The sequence below is a fragment of the Nelusetta ayraudi genome, unplaced genomic scaffold (genome assembly GCF_046127955.1).
Source record: "Nelusetta ayraudi isolate G7.1 ecotype Tasmania unplaced genomic scaffold, CSIRO-AGI_Nayr_v1 ptg000097l, whole genome shotgun sequence".
NCBI classification, from domain to species: Eukaryota; Metazoa; Chordata; class Actinopteri; order Tetraodontiformes; family Monacanthidae; genus Nelusetta; species Nelusetta ayraudi.
Window position 1 is genome coordinate 1,379,733 of NW_027466147.1, and position 22,509 is coordinate 1,402,241.

The 22,509-nt window shown below is 42.7% G+C and overlaps 1 protein-coding gene across 4 annotated transcripts; it reads right to left on the reverse strand.

Moving 5' to 3' along the window:
* On the reverse strand, window positions 1-12,318 carry tlx2 (T cell leukemia homeobox 2). 4 transcript variants are annotated; one of them, XM_076048175.1, is made up of 5 exons: window positions 10,993-12,316; window positions 4,642-4,845; window positions 3,971-4,208; window positions 780-960; window positions 1-446 (listed from the first exon to the last, which is right to left on the reverse strand). In XM_076048175.1, exons 1-5 carry the CDS (start codon window positions 11,534-11,536, stop codon window positions 435-437), a joined length of 1,179 nt encoding a protein of 392 aa, XP_075904290.1. In that variant the 5' UTR covers window positions 11,537-12,316; the 3' UTR covers window positions 1-434. The 4 variants fall into 4 exon arrangements, with proteins under 4 accessions (XP_075904290.1, XP_075904289.1, XP_075904288.1 ...); XM_076048174.1 differs by having other exon boundaries at window positions 4,642-4,857; window positions 10,993-12,314; XM_076048173.1 differs by lacking the exon at window positions 1-446 and having other exon boundaries at window positions 453-960; window positions 4,642-4,857.
* Between the last annotated feature and the right edge of the window lie 10,191 nt (window positions 12,319-22,509).

Here is a 22,509-nt window from a genome sequence, read left to right on the forward strand (position 1 = left end):
CTTTTTCAAAAAGTCACAATATCATTTAATATAAAACACCTTTAAATTGAACAGAATGAGGAAATTCGGCCATCGCAGGTTTTTCCGCCAGTCCTCTGCTGCTCGACCGCCGCGATCCAACGCGATGGCTGAGCAGTGCACACAGAAAAAGAAGGGGGGAGGGGGGATTGAAACATGCATTTACTACGTTGTACAAAGTCAAAAGTGAAATAAAACAGGAGGTCTTTCTTTTTTTTTTTTCATTTTATTTTTGTGCCGTCGTTCGGCACAAAGTCTCTGGGGCGCCTCGGGGATCTGGAGGGTGAAATAGGGTGGTGGGGGGAGGGGTGGGGTGGGGGAGGTGAAGTCGGGGGCAAGTCTTCATAGTCGGGGCATGTACAGAGGTGTCCCGTTTGAGTCCCGGCACTTGTGGATAAAGTGCCCTCCTCTCCCTTTTAGACAGTCAGCTGAAGGGAAAGCGGAAACGTGGTGTGAGGGCAGCGAAAAAATTGGGGGTGGGGGGGCAAAAAACGGACTCAACACACTTCAGATATTTCAAATAACACCAACAGCTCCCTTGTGACGCGGAGTCCAATCTAAACGCTCCGGTTCTTTTCAAAGCATGCCTCTTTCTTTTTTTCTTTCTTCCCCCTTTCTTCTTCCCCCTGCGTTTTTTGAACGTCAGACACGGCCGCGCGCTTCCTGGCTTCCTTTCCCTCTACCTTCTCACCCCTCCCGCCCCTGTTTCACTACAACACACACATTCACACCACAGATGCCACGGAGGTGACGGAGGTCACCTTATTTTCTTCTGCCCAGGGCTGCAGGTTCTGCAGGGCGTACAAGGAGGAGTTGTGCAGGCAGAGCGGGTCGGGCTGCAGCGGCTGGCTCAGCGTCTTCTGGAAGGCCTCCTGCTGGAGCTGCAGCATCAGCCGGTTGGCCTGCTGCCGCTCGGCTTCCCTCTCCTCGGCCGTCTGCCTTCTGGGGGGGGAGACATGGAAGGAAGGGAAGGCCCAAATTAAGGAAGACGCAAGACCTCTTTGACAATCTGGACAGAATTCAAGTTCATCATGCAAGAATATTTGCATGCAGAACACAAAATGACAAAATTTTTTATTTATTTTTGGTTTTGAGATATGAGATTTTTTCTTTCTCCTTTCTACTTTTGCAAACAAACATATCAACCAATGAACCAAGAAAAATAAAGCAAGCATAAAGTCAACCACAAAACCGTACCACAGCTGGTTTCTCTTTGTTCACAATGCAGAAAATGGTCAGAAATAAAATACTGAACAAATAAAAAAGTAAAAGTCTTGCTGTGTATGTAGTGTGATGTCCTCATCTGAGTGCAATGTCTAATTACCAGTGAGCAGCTCAACAAAAAAAATAATTAATAATTAAAAATATGTTCCGCCGCTGCTGTAAAAAGCCCTAAACTCTTCTTTCAATGTAAATCTGAAGTCTTGAATTAATTAAATAAATAAATAATAATAACTGTGCAGTAAAAAGAAAAAGAAAAAAAGACGTCAATACGCGCGTGAAAAGAAATGCGGCCTCCTTCAAACGAGCCTTTAAAAACGTATTCGGTCTCATCGCAACACCTGCGCCGTTTATTTCAGCTCCGGGCCTCACGGCAGCTGATGCGAGTGAGTGACAGGTGTGCGTGAGGTTCAGACGTGACTGACGGCCCCGCAAACACGCTCCACTCGGGTTGCTTTTCTGTCCGAGCATATGTCAACAATAAAATCTAGTGCGCGCGCTCAGACAGCTGCTGCTGCTGCTGCTGCCGCTGCTGCTAATAGCGTTCGCCGTGCTGAGAAGTGGAGGGACGGTGTGTTTAGAATGCCCTGTAGATGGGGGAAGAGGCCGCGTTTGAGTAGCAAAGTATTCGCGATGAACGGCAGCGGAGCTGAACGCCGACACACTGAAGCTCCTGCGGGACGAGCGTGAGGAAATTCGCTTTAGATTGACAGGATTTCCGGAGCCAAACTCTCAGAAAGACACTGGAAGGTGATTGGCCAAAACTCCTGTTTGACCCTTAATCAACTCGACTTTCAAAACGACCAATCAGATTTCTTCTCGAGTGCCAACCACCGCGATTGTCTACAAGCTAGCAGGAGCTTCCTGTTGTCACAAGGGAATTCATCCTGGAGGCCCCGCCTCTTTGTTCAAAAGCGGAAGTTGATTGGTCCGGTCCAACTCTGACCATCTAAAAACTATTCTTTTCAAGATGGATCAAGCAGGAATTCATTCGCTCAAAATCTCACCAGCTCCCTTTGTTAAGATTAAAGAAAACACAACGTTTCACCTCAACTCCATGGCAAACATTTACATTTAAATGAGTGTTGTTGTTGTTGTCGTCCCCCCCCCAAAAAAAAGACATCACCATCAGTGCGGACTCAATCGTATAAATTCTTATTTTTAAATTCAGTTAAATGTGCTATACAGTATGTCTATGAAAATCCAAGATACTCGTCAAAAGCTCTTTATGCTTTCATAATGACAATTTAAAAGACCTCGAATCTTTCATATTCAAATGTACACATCTGTTAATACATAAAGCGATCCCTTCAGAAAAAAAAAAACATCCAACAATAAAATGCAAATGGTAGAAATCACCGGCAGGAAGCGCACACCTCTGAAACACTCTTTCATGCACGCCAGCCTCCATCCATTAGCCACACATTATTGTTAACAGCATTATCATAATCCGATTCCCCTGGCTGCTGATTCGATCATCCTCTTGTTACTCGCGTAGTCGTCACGCAAAGACATCCCTCATGCCTCGTCCTATCGGGGTGCACGCTACGGGGAGAAGGAATAAATCTCCGCAGAACGAGCAGGACAGAGACAAAATAAATATATAAATAAATAAACCCATTGATTGATTCCAGCCAATTCCCTCGTTACGCGTGACAAGCCCTTCAGTCTCGCAAATTCACGTCAAAGTGAGAAATGTCTCGCAGCCTGTTGGCTGAAAGTGGATGCTGCCGCGTGGATTTCTTCAAATTAATTCGCAATTTGTGCAGTTTAAACCAAATCTTAAATATAATTTGTCTATTAAAGACAATCGCTATAAAAAAATTAAAAAAAAAAAAAACAGAGAGAGAGAGAGAGAGAGAGAGAGAGAGAGAGACTGTAAAGTGCCCTCTGTGTGTATTAAATTGAAAACTCATTCTGAAAACCTTTAGGACGCTTTAAACATTAAGAGGTCATTTAGTCGTTTGTAATATGCTTTTGAAATATGCGTCCTGTCCCTTTAACTACGGGCAGGGCCTCTTAATTTGATTCCCTACTCATTTAGCTCCAAATGGCTGTAAACAGCAGTTAGAATGAAGTGAATGAGTGTGTGTGTGTGTGTGTGTGTGTGTGTGTGTGTGTGTGTGTGTGTGTGTGTGTGTGTGTGTGTGTGTGTGTGTTGCCCAACCCAACCCAACCTGGCAATCAATCCCTCCTGTGTGAGTGATTCCCGGATTGCTTCGGACAGCAGCTTTTCTAAAAGGACTTTCAGGGAGGCTCAGCAGTGATTGTGCTCGCTCAAGTGAACCGGCCCTGGAGTGCTAGTCGGGGTTAAGCACAATGCTGCGAGTTGTGTCCGCAGCCTAGAATTATTTATTTTTGTCAGTCCACCGTCTGCCAGAATTTTACACGGGGGGAAATGTTGGAAGGGGCGACTGCTGGAAGCAAAAACAGCCCTTTTAATGAGCTTGCAAGAGGGTAAATGATCCAAATCTGAGGGCAGGAAGGAAGGGGGGATGGAAGGAAGGAAGGAAGGAAGGAATTGCAAAAGGAAGGAAGGAAGAAAGGGAGGGAGGGAGGAAATGAAGGTAGGATGGAAGGAAAGGAAAAAAGGATGGAAGAACAACAGAAAGGAAGGAAGAAGGGAAGGAAAGGAAAGAAGGAAATAAGGAAGGATGGAAGGAAGGACGGCAGAAAGGAAGGAAGGAAGGAAGGAAGGAAGGAAAGAAGGAAGGAAAGAGTGCCATCTTACCGCCATTTTGTCCGTCTGTTCTGAAACCAGGTCTTCACTTGTGCGTCCGTCATCTTCAGGGCCTTGGCCAGGGTGGCCCGCTCGGCCGACGCCAGGTACTTCTGCCGGTGGAAGCGCTTCTCCAGCTCGCAGATCTGCACCCGGCTGAAGGAGGTGCGCGGCTTTTTCCTCTTGGGCGGTGTCCGGTTCTGGTACGGGTGTCCGATTCGGCGGGTCACGGAGAACGGAGAGAGGGCGGCTGCAGCGGGGAGGGGGGAGAGAATAAAATACAAGGAACACGCAAATGAATTTGTGTGGCATTGGACTTGGCGGGTTGCAGCTTCAGGCTGCAAACGCAAGGTCAGGTTAGCTTTAGTGTTCATTTGAAAAACTGATTAAAAAAAAAACGCGCCAAAACGAGTTTGCTCGTTTTGGCTCAGGCTGTTTAAAAAATATATATATGTTTTTCAACTTTGTCTTAAAGGTCCAGAGGGTAAAATGTTCAAGGAAGCCTGGTATTTAAGGTAGTCTGCCTGACTGTCAGTGACTTTTAGTGTACATATTTTTTTTAACATCTGTTCCAAAAACACTTCAAGACACAAGACACAGGAAGAAACAAAGCACATTTCCCTGAGGAAGAAAAAAAAAGAGTGATGTTGAAGGTTGAGGAGGCGGGGCAGAGGCTGACTCACCTGGACACGCCCCCTTTGGGAAAGCATAGTCAGCGAGGAGGCCATTGCCACTGTCTCGCAGGTGAGCCAGCTCGGGGTAATAGCATTTGGCTAAAGTCTCCACAGTGCTCCAGACGGGGACCCTGCCGATGTCTCCCTTGGGGAGAGGACAGAGGGACCCGGCGGGCCCCGGAACCCCTGTGGCCTCTCCGACTCGGCTCTCCTCTGCCTGCTCCCCTGAATGGAAAGGGGGAGACACAGTGAGGTCCCACATCTGGAGCACAACAGCAGCAGCAGCAGCAGCAGCAGCAGTCGGCCGCCGGCGCCTGCAACAGCGACTAATCACATGACTGCGAGGCCTGAATGAGGAGCAGTGTCTGCTCTTAATGTCATCTGGACGGCCTGTTTCTTATGATAGCATTCAGGGAAATACATACACATGTAGTAGTTTTTTAAATGGGTCTCTGGCAATAAAATCAGACGACTGCTGGAAAAAACAGAGAAGACAAATGACAACTCGCTGCTCGACAATGAAATCAAACACAAACTGGGAGCTCTCGTGATGGATCAACAGCAGGAAGATTGACAGAGAATCTGGGCACAAAGTCTGAATGGAGCTTTTCATTCACCAAAAAAAAAAAAAATGCTATTTTATTCTCATGCAGCATTAAACACACGTCTGTAGATGTGGATGCCACGTTTCCGTGACGTATGATTTGAGCTTTTCTTGAGAAATAAAGGAGAAAAGAGACACACTGCCACGCACTTATCTCTGGGTATTAATAACAGCTTATCCACTGCATCATGAAATATCTATGAATCCTGTCTATTTTGTCAGCCGCGGGTAAACAGGAGGTCGATAAGTGTAACGCGATCGTTTCAGGCCATGGATCCAGTCGGCGAGGCCGCATCAGCACAGTGAGGAAGCCAAGTGTGAGAAAAATGACAGAGTGAAATTAATAAATAATTAAAAAAAAAAAAGGAAAAAGGAAAAAGGAAGAAGAAGCATGCTTGTGTTTGCTGCCTCAGAGAGTGTGTGTGTGCACCTCTCTTTGTGTGTGTGTGTGTGTGTGTGTGTGCGCGCGCGCGCGTGTCACTTCTCCCCGGCTGTTCCTCCTCCTGTCTAACAGCCTTGTTTATTTGTTTTTGTTTTGTCAGTGAAGCTCACCAGGAGCCAAAATGAATATGAAAACATCTGCGCAGGTGTCCCCCGAGGCCCCCTCACTGACTCTGAGCAACCTGATCAAGAAAAAAATATATAATAACAATGATCTGCCAAACAGATGAGGACAATTTGGATGGGAGATGGAACATGAAGCCGTTCGGTGGCTGCCAGTCGTTGCCTTTTTTTTTTTCTTTTTTTTTTTGCGTGTGTTTTCTTTTCCAGGGAGCTGCTGCCGACCCCCCCACCCGATTGCTGCTGAGCAACAAATTGAGGCGTGGAGCAAATGAGTGGAAATAAAAATAAAAGAGGAGGAATAGCTGCCGTTTGCGGTATAGGTCACACAAAGTTGACATCACACGTGGCCTGAAAACACAGCCACGTTTCATCTCTTCAGTTGCTTTTTCTGTTTCATGCACAGACCAGCAGTCAAAAGTATGGACACACTCTCTAATGCAATGTTTCTTCTTTATCTTTAGTACTTTCATACTGAAGACATCAAAAATATGAGCAAGATACATGTAATTATACAGCAAAGGAAAACGCATTCAATAACTCTAAATATGCTTTTTATGAAAGGTGGCTGTTGAAGAATTTCAATATAAAACGTGTTTGAGTTATTTAACGCTTTAATTGTTTCCTGCATAATTCCATGTGTGTTCATATGTAGTTTTGATGCCTTCAGTGGGAAGCTGCAATGTCGACAGTCATGACAATGAAAGAAAAGACATTAAATTCATAGGGTGTGTCCACACTTTTGACCGGTAGTGTATATATTTTTATCTACGGTATTTATTTTTTCTCATTATATCATTGCCATATTTCAAATTATCAGCTGCTTCAGTGCTCCCAGAGCACATCAGGTAATCGCATCCCTCTGCTATTCCTTCTGGGATCCATCCAGCCTTCTAATCATCACTTTATGGTGACAGATTTCCCATGATGTTCCTATAAGATTCTCCCTCCGCCACCTCGTGACTCGTAATCCATGTCGATGAGAGGCTACATTCACGCAGTAAAAGCGTGCTTTTTAAACCTCATCCCCTGTGTTCTCCATAGCGTCCTGGTGTTCTTATGCACATACGAAAGCTGCATTTTAACCTCAATGCTCCTTTTCTCGTGGCCTCACTGGAGGCCAGGGTGTTGCAGGCCTGTTGTTGGCATCAGCAGCAGCAGCAGCAGCAGCAGCAGCAGCAGCAGCAGCAGCAGCAGCAGCAGCAGCCCTGGCTGAATCACGCTGCATTAGATGGCTATTTCAGGCCATCTGCCAGCTAAACTAATGGACCAGGCACATACATGCGAGCACGTTCGACGGGGGGAAACCCAAGTAGAAAATGGTGGACCAGCATCGAGGAGATGACGAGCTCGCAGCATCTTAGACTCGGAGAAGCAGCGCGTTGTGTTTAGTGTTTGGGCCAAAAGGTTGAAGGTTTTGCACGTTTGCTGCCAAGTTCACCAGCCGTCGTCATTACCGTAGCCAATGTAATAACAGAAAACCATAAATCATTCACATGTAAAACTAACTGCAAATTATTAGTCCTGGTGCAAAAGCATCAGTCTTCATGAAATTCCATACATGACAACTTAACTATCACGATGCAGAATATTTTTCCCCTCGAGGAGTTATTCACATTCTGTTGTTTATTTTTTTTTTTTTATTTCATTTCATTTTATTTGTGCCATTTCTGGTGTATCCCAAACAAATATTTATTCATTGAATATATAGTTGGATTAAAGATTTAACTGATTATTGCTATTAGAAAAAAAAAAAAACTGTTGTCGCTGCTGTTCCTTTCATTTTAAGGCTGATGTTTCAGCAGCACCAACAAAACACCTAACTGCACTCAAACAGAGCTGTGCTTTCATAATAAACGATGTTTAGGTTTTAAATTTGGATAAATAAACTGAAAAAAGGATATCAAAGAAAAATGAATAAAAATCCATTATTCATTCTCATTTTGTATTTCGCATTGTCTAAATCCAAAAAGCCAAGATTTTAATTACTTTAATATGACAAGAATAATTAAGCAAACAACAATAATCCTGTAATTGCTGCAGGCAACCAAAAAAAATGAAAATCGTAACATCTGTGAGGGAGAAAAATCTGCTTCAATAAACTGGCGGCGGGGAAAAAAAGAAATAAAAATAAAATGGCCTTTTCTTTCCCATATCCAAATGACAAAAGCAGATGAAGAGGCAAATAGTGAATGTGTTCCGTGGGTAATATAATTTAGCATAAGCATATCACGGAATAAAATGCCACCGTGGAGAATATGTTTCCCATAATAAAACCATCTATACTTAATAACACTTCGCGGTGACAGCGCCTCCCTTCCCCACTGCGGATATTACCTCGGCAGCAATCTAATAAATATATCCATGAAGGATTCTAAAGGGGATATTGAAATATAACATGAACATATATTGCTATTTATTACAGTGGAGAGGACAAAAGGCGGCACCGGTGTTTTTCGGTTGCACGGCGAGACTCAGGGCGCCATGAAAACACGGAGAAGGCGCCGCTGCAGCGACGACGCGCGAGGCGATGATATTAGAAAGACGTGTGATGTCCCTGCACTGCGGCCATTAACACCCAGACACGGTGCAGCAGGAGACACATTAATGTTTTCCTACAAATCTTCTGCACTATATATATATATATATATATATATATATATATATATATATATATATATATATATACATGTATTAGAATGGATGTGATCTGGAAAACATATAATTGTTCTTCATATTCTAATCTAAAATTATATCACGTAGACAGTAGGAATATTTTTTGTTGGAATATGAGCCATGTTACTCTGTATTTTAATTTTTTTATTTTATTTATTAGGACAAAATGAAAAAAAAAGTATAATAATAATAATAATAATAATAATAATAATAATAATAATAATAATAATAATCGTGTATACCTATAATAGTTATTCAGAGACATAATTGATCTATTTAATGACTTATCGTTACTCCTGTCCAGTTGATCCCTATGACAGTGCATGTTTTCATTATTATCTATTTCTGGAGGCTAAATGACAAGTATTGGTTCTATTTTTTATTTTTTTATTTTTTTGCATTAGCATCGTGAAAAATCGATGAAAAATAAGAGTTATAAAAATGAATAAGCAACAGTGCTTTCAGTCTTTACGACCATTGATCAGCAAATCTCGGATGGCTTCAGTGATTCCCTCCAAAGTTTAATCAGAGAACGGAGGGAGGAGAGTAGGGAGCGAAAGGAGGGGAAAATCCAAGATGTCTTTTATTACAAATGAAAATAGAAAATAAATAAACAAACAAACAATCAAAACGCATTCACTAAACATTCGGAGCCGAGCTCAGCCCGTCAGACAGATGATAGTCCGGTTGATTTTACACAGCAGGCTATATCTGGACCGCGTGTGTGTGTGTGTGTGTGTGACAGAGAGCCCGTGCTGATCAATACAGCTGAATGATATCAGCTGCGAAATAATTACAGCGACACGAAGCAGGCGGCAATGAAACGAGCGGCCCTCTGTGACCATGAGTGGAATTGATAAGCCTATTTACACTGTATCCGCTTGCAGTTGACACCCCTCCCACTCCATCACCGCCTCCTCCTCCACCTCCTCCACCACTATTTAATAATTGATCTGGAATTGGCCTAAAAAAAAACCAACAACACTCAGAATAGTGAATATTTAATAGACGGGGGAGGGAGGAGGTGTCGAGGGCAGCGCATCTACCATGTTCTTCATTTTCACCTGCATGACGGTGAGGTCATGAAGGGGAAACACACTCAGCCATGCAGGGAGTGAAGGAGCCAGTGTGATGTTTAAAAACAAACAGAAATAAAGAAAAGAAAATCCAAAAGTACCCAAGTCCACCACTACGGTCAATGTTACAAAAAATAAAAATAATAAAGAAAATGCTATTATTTTAACGTATTTTTATCTTTGAATAAAGAGCAAAGGGCATTTTAGCATTCTGCTAAGTCACAACGCGCTGCTAGCGAACTGTGTTGATAAATGTGCTGGTCCAGGCATGAATACAGAATAGATGAATTCCAGTGAAGTGCGTTATTTACGTCTCCAGCACTTTAAAACACACATCAATTCCATCAACATTTTTTTTTTTGCAGAAAATTAGTGCTACGAAATGAAGCCATCAGAAACTGTGAAATTGAGACAGCACTTTTACGCGCCTGTATTGCGCGTATAAAAAAAACAAACAACTCAATCAACTGGGATCTAGTGCGAGATTATGAAAATGGAACTCATCTGATTTGTTTTCCTTTTAAATAAGGCGTCAACAAAAGAAGGATGGATACCTTGAAGTGAAAAAATGATGATCACTGTCAAACATCATTCCTCAAATAGACTTAAAACAAATATTACCACTTCCACGAAGATACCATCGTTGCATCGTTGGTTTTTGGTGTCCTGTTAATAAATGTACCATTATTATTTTATTTTTTTTAATTATCTGAATCGGGCCAGTGAGTTGAGATTTATGGTCTCCATGAATCCCAGTCACATATAAGCAAAGAGGTTTGGAACTGTGAACTGTAACTTTATACTGGCCGTGATACTGCAGCATAATAATAATAATAATAATAATAATAATAATAATAATAATAATAATAATAATAATAATAATAATAATATTTTATACCAGTTACACTTTCTTTTTTTTATTTATTTCAAGATTCAGATTCATCTCTGTGCTTGGCTCAGAGAGAACCAAAATTAAAGAACCAAAATAATAATAACAATAAAGAATCATTCAATCTCATGAGCGGACAGTGAACGTGGTTATCCGTCATCCGCTGTAAATGGAGAGTGATGTTCCAATACTGATTCATCAGCACGTCCGAGTCAATAGCTGCCGTCGTTTGTCACTCTGGCCTTCCAGCTTCATAAAAATCCAAGTCTACTCTGTGAGTGCATACGTGTGTGTGTGTGTGTGTGTGTGTGTGTGTGTGTGTGTGTGTGTGTGTGTGTGTGTGTGTGTGTAATGTCATTGCAGATCTACAGACTAGAGATAAAAAGGTCAAGCCCCCTTCACTCATTTGGCACCGTTTGAATAAAAATGAAAATCACCCAAAATGTTTCAACCTCCACCCACGAACTGCGAGGCCAGTGAAGTGCAACAACTCTGCAGGAAGGTGTGTGAGTTGCACACAAACACAAACACAAACTCACATACACGCCAGTTACCTGTGAGTCTGTCCTTGGCGAACCTCCTGCTACTCTCCATCCAGGGGAAGGTGAAGTTGGCCGCGTTGCCCATCCCCATGCCGGGCACGGACGGGATCCCGGCTCCGATGCCGGCCGGGTGCGTCGTCGGGGGATGCGGCGCCGCAGCGGCGGCAGCTGCGGCCGCCGCCGCCGCGGCTGCGCTCGTCGTCGTCGGCGGAGGCGGCATGGGTCTGTGCGCCGGCACCCGGATCACCCCGCCGGCGCCGCCCGAGTTCACGTTGACGTTCATGTTCATGCTGACGTTCATGTTCATGTTGACGTTGTAGGAGCCGGCCAGCGCCGCCGCCGCCGCCATGGAGCAGGCCGGGTTGTAGACGCTGTTGTAGCCGTTGCCGTAGACGTTGGTGGCCAGCGCGTAATCCGGCTCCCCGGTCCGGTTGGGCAGCATCTGGCAGCCGCTCGACTGCTCCGAGCTGTTGAGGATCTGGTCGATGCCGAAGCTGATGGGCTCATGCTGCTGCTGGTGCGTCTGGTTCACCTCCTCGATGCCAGTGTGCTCCATAGTTGGCGGCTGTGTGTCTCTGTATACGCGCCCGTCACTTCTTTTTGCTCTAGCGGGGCTCGGGTGTATTTTTGCTCATGCAAAAGATAGAGAGAGGGAGAAAGGGAAAAAGGAAAAAAGAATGGGAATTCTGTAGGTGCCTGTTCCTCCTCCTGGTGCTGCTGCGGGAATTGTTTCCTCGTCAAGCATCGACGCGGGCCTCTTCTACTCCCCCGGAAACTGCAGAAATCCAAAATCTTGCCATCGTGTTTTGTTGTCCAGCAAGTGTCGAGGAATCGGCGGCTCCTCTCAAATGTGAAGCCGATCCAGCGGGCTCGCGGAGACGGTATCCATCCTTGTGAAAGTGTCTCCTTCCCCAATGAAGAGGAGTGGGAGGGTGGAAAAAAGCAGCAGACGCCAACCGGTTATCCCGAGAATTTCGCAGAGGCACAAACTTGTGATTTTTGTGCTTGTGCGCGTGTGTGTGGGTGCTCGGTAGCTGCTTTTTTTTGTGTGTGTGTGTGTGTGTGTGTGTGTTCGCCTACTGTGGCAGAGGCGATCCGCGGGCAGAGGGCATGGTGAGACGGGTACTACCCCCACCAATGTTGGATCGCTCGCATTAAATCAAACGGAGACGCGAAAAAAGCCCCCCCAAAAAAGGAAGCCGGACGGAGGTCGAGGACGTCGTCGCCGCCGCCGCGGACGGGATGAAGAGCAGGATGGCGAAGGCTCCGCTCGGAACGGGGCGAGGCGCGTTTCAGCAGGTGAGACGAGCCTCTGCGTAAAAGCTGCCATTCGCTCATCCTGCCAGACCTCCCCTCTCCTCCTCCTCCTCCTCCTCCTTCTTCCCTCCCTCCCACTCGGAAGGGCCAGTTGTTGTTGTTGCTGCTCGGGCGTCTTAAAGCAGCCGCAGTCCTTCTTTCTTTCCTCCTGCGCTCGCCTCGAGAAGCGGCCGCTGCGCCTTTTAAGGGGTCAAAACAACTTGGCGACTACATATTTGGGGGGCGGCGGCGGCGGCGGCGGCGGCGGTGGTGAAGTGAATCATTTTCATTCACTCTCCCCATTGAAAGGCTGGGCCAACAAGAACAGCGTTTTTAGTAGGAAAATGGTCAATTTTGGTATTTATTTTTTTTAATTTTTTTATTAATAAATAATAATTCATTGCTTTAAATCGCCCTGATCACCTCATGAACTGAGATGTTTTCGCTCCATTGGAGGTTCTCCACATTAACGGCAACCCCACCCCTTCTTTATAGGAATATTAGCTCATCCTGTGGTCCAGGCCTTATGGGCCCCAGGAGAACCCTCTGTGATAAGCCTCTCTTTGGGAACCCTCTGCCTCTCGCACAGTCTGGAAGCATTTTGGATTTGTTTGTTTTTTTTAAAAAGGCTATAATAAATTTCCTGTTCTCTCCTTTAAAACATTATAAGATATTCCTCTTTTTTTTAATCAAGCAAGAGCCCAGACACGTGTTTTCTCTTCTTCCTTTTTAAAGCAAGCTGTCACCTTTAAAAAAAAAAAAAAAAAAAAAAAATGCCACCCAGGAAATGAAGGAAAATGCACTTTCCCATGTTTCAGATTCTTCCCCCCATCCTGGACTGCAGTGGAGCAGATCTGCAGGGTTGATAATCAAAATAGAAAACAGCTCCGGAAAACTGCATGTTTAACCCTCTGTTTACAGTCTCCTGCTGAAACAGAGGTTTTGTTGGATGTGTTTTAAGAGGGGAATCTAAACACGGTTTCTGGGAGAGTGCAAACAAATATTTGTGACTTCGCAAAGGGCAGATATTCAAAACCCACTCTGTTGGTTTTTTTTAGCTAACACTTTTTGAAAATTGGAGCAAGCAAGGGAGGTGAAAAAAATGAAATCTTCTCATTTCTGGGCCTTTGTAAGACAAATGCAAAGATAAAAAAAAATAAAAAAAAACACAACTAAATACTGTAAAAGGTTTTAAATTACAGACTCGATTTATAGGTACCCAACTACAGATAGTAGTCCACTAGATATATAGATAGATAATAGATAGATAGATAGATAGATAGATAGATGCCAAATGCCAGATGCTGATTTGCACAAATTATTTAACCTCGGTTCGCCCGCAGCGTCGCCGCGGATCGCCCGGGTCCACAATTCAATAAAGATGAAAAATGGCTCATAATAAAAGCGCGACGCCAGGAAAAAAAAAATCCCCCCCCCCGAATTTAATATATCACCGTTTTATTACGCACTTATTTCACTTTGGGCGTGAGCACAGATAGCTCTCGACTGCACAAGGTGGCTAGAGGGAAGCATAAAAATCAATTGTGTGGATTGGAGGCCATATCAATAACGGCGCGGCGACGAGGAGCCGCTGTTCGGCCTGTTTACCTCGGCGCGATACGGTCAAATGAATAGGCGACGAGAGGCTGAGATCACTGCAGTGACACGCTGCTGCTGCTGCTGCTGCTGCTGCTGCTGCTGCTGCTGGTTGTTGTTTTGCGTGAAGGTGGCACATCTGTGAACCGTGCTTGGATGGGAGTCTCGTCTGTGACGTCAGCAAGGGAGAGGAACGATGTCAACCTCGGTACAGAAAATCATGCTTTTTTAAAGAAGCAAACAAGTCAGAAATCAAGTTAAGTAGATTGTTTTTTCCCTTGTTGTTGTTGTTGTTGTTGTTGTTGTTGTTGGTTATAAAATAAATGGGAAATTGTTTTGATTTGGATAGACATCGTGCTGCTTTCTGCTGTTTATCTTTTAAGTTTGTTTTCGTTTTTCCACTTAGAGCCTTAATCAATCAATCTATCAATCTATCTATCTATCTATCTATCTATCTATCTATCTATGTAGATGTATATATATATATATATATATATAGATATATATATATAGATATACATAGATCAATGTATTTACATTTATGTACCATATATATATATATATATATATGTATATATATATATATATATATATATATATATATATATATATATATATATATATATATATATATATATATATGTATATATATATATATATATATATATATATATATATGCATACATATATATCTATCACATAACTATTATATTCATTGTTTATTTACCATCGTTTTTCGTTAATTATTTTTTTAAATAAACAAATATTATTTCAACATTCTAACCAACAAAATCAAAATTTTAATTGTTCCAAAAACCAAAATATATTCCAAAAATGAAAAAAGTAATTATTAAAAAAAAACGGTCATTGAGCTTTTACACATATTAATTGTGCATATATATATGTATATACTACAAGAATGATTTTAAAGCAGAATACTTTTGTGTGTGTGTGTGGGGGGGGGGTGATGGAATCCTGAGAGCTCGCCATCAGGTGGGAAGAGCAGGATGATCTGCTGACTGACTGACGGAGGTAAAAAAAAAAAAAAAAAAAAAAGAAAAAAAGAAGCGCAGACCTCCACTCATGGTTTGGGCCGCGACAACAACCCACTGGTCTTGATTGGAGCTGACAGGCAGCGCTTCCTCGGCGAGGAGACACCCGGTGTCCGCTTTCATCAACACTTGAGGCGCTTTCACTGCGATCAGCCGCTGCCGCTGGTGGGACGAAGTACGCAGGAGGGGAAACAAAGACGCCGATCGAGGAGCAAAAAAAAAAATGAAAAAATGAAAAAAATGAAAAAAATGAAAAAAATAAATCGTTGTTATGATGTGTTTTCAAACCTCCTCCTAGAAAACGGTGTGTTACTGCATCTCTCCGAGTGTATTTCGACGCTCTCGATGCTTTTGCCGTGATGTGATTATGTTGCCAGTTCTCCCGCCCTAAATGCTCGTTAAAGTATCTTCATTAAGCCTTCTTTTCGCTCTATTCTTAGACGTCTCTCTCCGTGTGCTGCACCAGTGACCCACATCTCCCCCCCGAAGGCTCATTAAAGTTTGATCTAATAAGCTATAGCGGCGAAACATGAGGGAGTTTAAATTATTATTACCATTATTATTATTTAAATAAAGATCCTTGACTTATTACGGCGGGTGGGGAGGAGCGGGGAGGGGGGAGGGGGGGGGGGCACCCTGAAACAAAGCATGCGCCGCGGAGCCGGCCAATAGGAGGCGACTTGTGGCGCGAGCGTGTGTGCGTGCACGTGACGCTGTGCGGGATTTTGTAATCAGCAATTTTACTAATGCGATAAAAAAAAAAAAAAAAAAAAATCCCTTTGCCAATTAAGGACCCCCCCCTCCCCCCACCTCCTCTTCCTCCTCTTCCTCGCTCTCGATATGAAAACCCCGCAACTGGCTTTGCCCAAAGGCGCTGTCTGCGGTGGCCGGCTGTGCGTGATGAATCGTTATCTCCAGGCCACGCTGCTCGTCTGGGTAATAAAGTAGCAGCAAAGCGGAGACAAAAGGAATTTGTCACAGTTGCCTCGGCGATATATTAGCGACCCACCGGTGGGTGGGTTCACTGTTTGGGGAGGCAGGGGGGGCTGCAGTCCCGATGAAAATGGTCAAACGAGGCACAGAAAAGTGCAGCAGTGGTGCGGCGATGATGGAGATACAAAACAAACAAACACTAAAAAAAAAAAAAAAAAAAAACACAGCCTCCTGGACTTCTCTCAGGTTCGTCACCACCACCGCGGCCTCCCAGCACATTGATCTCAGCCTACCAGCAGGTGCAAACTGTGGCTGCATGTGGCCAAAGACTCAGCGCCTCCACTGCGGAGGTTTGACTCAGGCTGCTGCTCACCCACCACCAACACTCTGCACAGGACAGGAGTCTCTGCCTTTCATCAATCTCTTCTCACTTTGCTCTATGTATTTATTTAAAGACAAATAAACAAACAAAGTACAACATATCTATATATGTGTATGTATGTACACGCACATATATGCACATACAGTATATATGTATGTATGCATGTATATGTGTATATATAAATATGTGTGTGTGTGTGTGTGTGTATATATATATATATATATACATACATATATATACGCACATATACATGCATACATACATACATACATACATACATACATACTGTATGTGCATATATGCATATACACTATATTTTTATGCATATATATATATACACGGTATATATATGTATATATACACACAGTATATATATATATATATATATATATATATATACATAAATGTATATATAAATGTATAAATGAGCTGTGTCATGTTACTAGAATAGCAGCACGAGGAGACTATATCTGCATGTATCTATGTATTTGTATATCTATCTATCTATATCTATCTATCTATCTATCTATCTATATATATATATATACATATATATAGCTCCTTATTTAATACATATATATATACATACTGTATATATATATATGTATATGTGTTCATAAATTCATACACACACATGTATATTTATGGGCTGTGTCATGTTACTAGAATAGCAGCAAGGGAGCTATATATATGTGTGTGTGTATCTGTGTATATACGTGTGTACATCTATATATATGTGTGTGTTTGTGTATATGTATTTATAAACATATACAAAAATATTATTATATATGTGTACACTATTTGTGATTATGAGATATGAGCGGTGTCAGGTAGAATAGCAGCACTCTCCAGATGGAAACCATTCTGCTCAGACTGTCTGCCATTATTTAAGGATCTTGTTGTGGCTCCAGCAGGAGACAAACTGGCAAATAAACTGGCTGTGGAGAAAAATCACTATTTTATTGTTTCCCCCCCCCCCCTCTCTTTCTAAACTTGTAAACCAAGTGGAATTTAAACTCCAGAGAGTTCTCAGTTTTTGTGTCGCCCTTAAGAAGTCCGTTGCCAAAACAAACTGTTGGTTGTGGTCAGCGAGGAGGTCTTTAGGACGACGTCGTGCAAGGGAGAAAACTTTCGAATAGAATAGCTGTGAATTAAGCAAGCAGGATTTGTAATATTTGTAATATACTACTATATGTTTGTATTTATAATGATTATGTCGATGATGATTAGTCTTGTTAAAAATTAGAAAATTTAGACAAATTAAATTGGAGGAATTGGAGGAATTATTTACAGTTACTTAGTAATTTTAGGCTATAATATTTTTAAAAAAACAACAACAAAGGAACATATAACAAATTAATAAAATTACAAAATAAGAAAAGAAAAAATAATATGAAGGACAATGTGTACTACAACTATAATAATAATAATAATAATAATAATAATAATAATAATAATAATAATATTTATTTTTTTTTTACTGACACGACTCACACAAAATCCTTACAGCTGCCATTTAAACTCGTACTAATGTTCCACTTGCTAATCTGTCACCATGTCCACATTAAATCAATAATCAGATGTTGGAATTTATTGCCTTATCAATCATAATAATAAGCACTCCGCTGTAAGAAGGTACCAATCACCCCGCAGCCTGAAGGATCCTTGTTGTTCCGTCACACACACACACACACACACACACACACACACACACACACACACACACACACACACACACACACACACACACGCACAGAGCCATCATCAGGAAGCATGGTGCACGGTGGAAGCCTCTTTACTGAGAGTGTAGAATTACATTATTCTGCATTTGGAGGGCTCAGTCCTTGACTCTTCGCCTCCCCTCGGGGGAAAACCTGGCGCCTCCTGCCTGGATCAGACGACTCGAAGCTGGATGGAGTGCAGAGGAGGAGGGAGGGGGTGGAGGTGGTGGTGGTGGAGGGGGAAAACAAACGGTGGAAGAGGAGAAAAAAAGCGAGCGTGGGACTGCAGGACGGAAGGAGGATGGAGGGAAGTCATCTGCTGCACCGAGAGTGACAGGCGTGCAAAACAGGTATTATTATTATTATTATTATTATTATTATTATTATTATTATTATTATTATTACTATTATTATTATTATTATTATTATTATTATTACTATTATTATTATTACTATTATTATTATTATTATTAGTAGTAGTAGTAGTAGTAGTAGTAGAAGTAGTAGTAGAAGTAGAAGTAGTAGTGTAAATGCTTATTATGATTTCAGTGGACAGAAAGAGGAAACCTGAGCTTTATCAAGTTTTATCTCTTTATTCCATCTGTCACTTCCGAGGAGAGGAGCTGGCGGTTAAGATTCGAGACAAAAAGGTGAAATAAAAACCCGTCATTTCATTACTCCTCGTCAAATTCCTCTCCTTTATTTCTCCTCTTCTCCTCTCTCAATGTGAGCCGATTCATTTGGCTCTAGCCGGCCGTTTGCCTCAGATAAACTCATCGATTAGACATCAGTTAGATTCTGAGCCGGCCTCTTTATTGAGTAAGTTGGTGAACCTTAAAGTGAATTACAGGAACTGCTCGGCCCCTCCGGTGAACTGTTTAGCTGAATCTAATTTACTTTGATAAAGACCAGCTTTTATTATTTATTTTTATTTTATTTATTCTTTTCACCGGGACTTTATTGTGAAAGTGTGAAAGAGTATTTTAAAAGAGAGAGTTTCACCACGTTTTCTATCTTGTTTTTTGGCAGATTAATGATAGATAGATAGATAGATAGATAGATAGATAGATAGATAGATAGATAGATAGATAGTCTTCCAAAAACAGACAGATAGGAAACATTATTATTATTATTATTATTATTATTATTATTATTATTATTATTATTATTAATATTATTATTATTATTATATAATTGTTGTTGTTTTTCTATCAGTCCATGCATACAGATACACACGCATAAATGTATACATGTGAACACAAATATGTTTATGTACTATATATGAATAAAAAAAGAATTAAATAAATAATAATAAATAATAATTAAAACCATAAAAACTAACAATTCAAAGATTTGTGTTTTTATCTGTATTTTCATTTTGTCTGCAGGAATCCCCCCCATCCTGCTGGAAGACGATGCACCACGTGATGGTGTGCCGTGCTCCTCACGGGTTGATCGGGGGGGGGGGAATCATGCATTTGACTCTTTGCAAAAAATAATGAAGCCTGGAGAGAATGCACACATTGATAAAGCACCCACGCCCCCACCCACCCTTTTTTTTTTTTCCTTATTGCAGTTTTGCTTTCAGCTGCGGCGGTGGCTGAACAATGGAGCTGGTGGTTCCGCGTGTTCTCCTTTCATTCAGAGAGATGTGATTCATGCTGCTGCAACTGAGCAAATAAAGGCCGTTCAACAGGACAAATAAAGAATTGCCACCGCGGCCTGTTCATCATCCGTCCCCGCACTGGCAGAGCCTCCGCGCTGCTGCTGCTGCTGCTTGTACACATGCGTCGTATTTAAGTGTAATTGGCCGTATCATTGGCTTTTGTCTTGTTTACAAAGCGGGGCAACAGGAGTCGTAATTGAATTTCCTCCGCTGCATTGAAGAGCCACCAGCCGCCTGTCAGGCAGGCCGAGCTCAGCCTCCCCAACGCCGGCTTGCGGGCAGCAGGAGGCCCCGGGGCGATGCTTGCACGATGAGGGCGGAGGAGGAAGAGGAGGAGGAGGAGGAGGAGGAGTAGGGTGACATCTGCCTCCCAATAAAAGTGGTCATGAATGATTTTCTGCGATGTAATGAGGGCTGCAGCCTCTCCCGTTTGGCTGACATCTGTATTATAATAGCAACTAAAGTCAACATTCAGTTTAGGACAGGACACATCTAAAAATGTGAAGAAAAAAAAAATCCCCGTTGTTGTTATGATCTATTAGGTTTCCTATAATAATAATAATAATAATAATAATAATAATAATAATAATAATAATAATAATAATAATAATAATAATGCCTCTGGATAAACTAAACAGAACATATGTTTAATACAATATAGAATTTATATAATTTCTTTTCCAACTATTTTTCATTTTCCAAATTATTTACATTTTTGGTTATATTTGGTTTATTATTTATTTAAAATATGTTTTATTTTTACACCAGTGTGTTGAGGTATAGCAGTTTTCTTTTGATTGTTTGTTTTTGAGGGAAATGTGTTATGTACTTGCTGTGTGTGCTGCCATCCAACCCCCCAAGTCACAATAGATGTTTTGTAAAATAATTTAGAAATAAATAATGGTAATAAGATCAAGTTTCAGCCAGCTGTACGCTGGGCTCAGTCCCAAATAACCAACAGCAGAGTCAAGCACTCTTTGGGAAACATGGCTGCACTCGGTCACCAGGCCACATCAACACTCATATGCAGTGGGGTGAGGGCAAAAAAAAAAAAAACAACAGAAAAATCATAGAGTAAGTATGTAGTAGCGGCCTACTCTGAGAAAAAGAACTAGCACAGGAGCATTTTGCAAAAAAAAATAATAAATGTGTCTTTTTAAAGATGCATTTCATGGATATTTTCCTGCCAATTGCAACATCAAACCCCTCACCCCAAATAATAGCAACTCAGCCAGAATCCCAAACCTTAACAAGCTTAAATTAAAAATGACTTCATCAGTGACTCACTGGGTCAAAAGTAAGCAGACTACAGGGTAGGAAAACATAAAGGCGCTTTAATGAAGGCGTCCTAGAGAGAAGCACTCGCACCGAGCGCCATGTGTTTGCAGAGCGCAGAGAAAGAGCGACGCCACATTAGGCCTGAGGGCGCATCATTATTAGAGCGCCTGCTGCCTGGCACGGCACCCCCCCCTCCCGCCTCCTCCCGCCTCCTCCCCCACCATCATCCAATCACAGGGGCGGTCCGAAGGACAAACCGGGAGGGCCTCCTCGCTACCTCGTGCGGGACTCCTGCTCTTCTAATTACGCCGTGATACAATGCGGTGCTCCTCCCGCAAAGAAAAAAAAAAAAAAAAAAAAAAATCACATTCCCACATAAATTCATTGCACGATCCATTAGAGGTACAGAGGGTGAGATCATTTACATCGCCGGAGCGTCCCAGCGCAATACAGCCTCGGCGGCGGCGGCGAGGAGGCCGCCCTTTTTTTCAGAGCAGAGTCGAGTGCCGCCCCTCCCCACTCCCACCTCCACCTCCCCCTCCCCCCGGCTGAACGGCAACCTGGTAGGCATTAACTCAACATAATGTCTCACAAATTAAAGAATTGCTCGGGCTACCGCCGCGGCGTCAGATAAATGTGCACTATTAGCGCGGCCCCAAGCTGTGCGAGAAAACAATTGATTGCTTGTTTGTGTTTTCGTCGGGCGTCGGCGAAAACACGGCGAGTGATGGATGATGGGGGGGGGGCGCCGCCATCTCCAGTTGCTGCTCGTCGATTTGTGCATCCTCCTCCTCTTCCTCCTCCTCCTCTTTCCCTTCTATTAGAACGAGAACTGGTCAGTCGGCGCACACACACACACACGCACACAAACACACACATTTATAACATCTTTATGGAGACTTGATATGCAGGGCGGGGTGGGGGAGGGGCGGTGGATGTGATTGCAGAGCTGGCAAAGTGTTTTCACCGCACGCTCATGGTCACGCAGCAGGGCTTTGCCGTAATTACGCTGTGGCTCGGCTTTCGCGTTCTGTCGAGGTGTCAGGAAAGAGAGGAAATAAGATTGATGGCTGTCACTCCCGGTCGTGCAACAGCAGGCACGAGGGAGAGACTCGTGTCATCCTGTTGCAGGAGCAGCAGGTAAAGAGGAGGCCGGAGCTCTGGAGATGTTGAGGACGGAGGTCAAGGAGAAAATATGAAGACGTGGAGACTCGAGCTGCGTTTGCGTGACCCCCAGAGTTTGCGCGAAACCTAAATATCGCGATAAAAAAAAATTGGTATTGGAAACACCCGAAGTTTGGAAAACCTCTCAAATATCGCGAGAAGCTTTTCTCCGTTGAGGTAAGTCGCAAAAGTGTCATGGAAACGCTAAAACGGACGTGACGTATGGGGTCACGTGACCAGTTCACTTCAAGGAAAAAACGGCGCATTATGATTGGACGGAGGAGGAGACGGAATATTTTTTTTCACACAAGTAATCCAAGAGAAAAATATTACAATCATTCTTGACAGCAAACAAATGTAAAGGAACAAAGCCAACGTAATTCTCGTAAATCTCACGACGAGACGAGATTTTACGAGAATTACGGTTTACGACTTATCGCG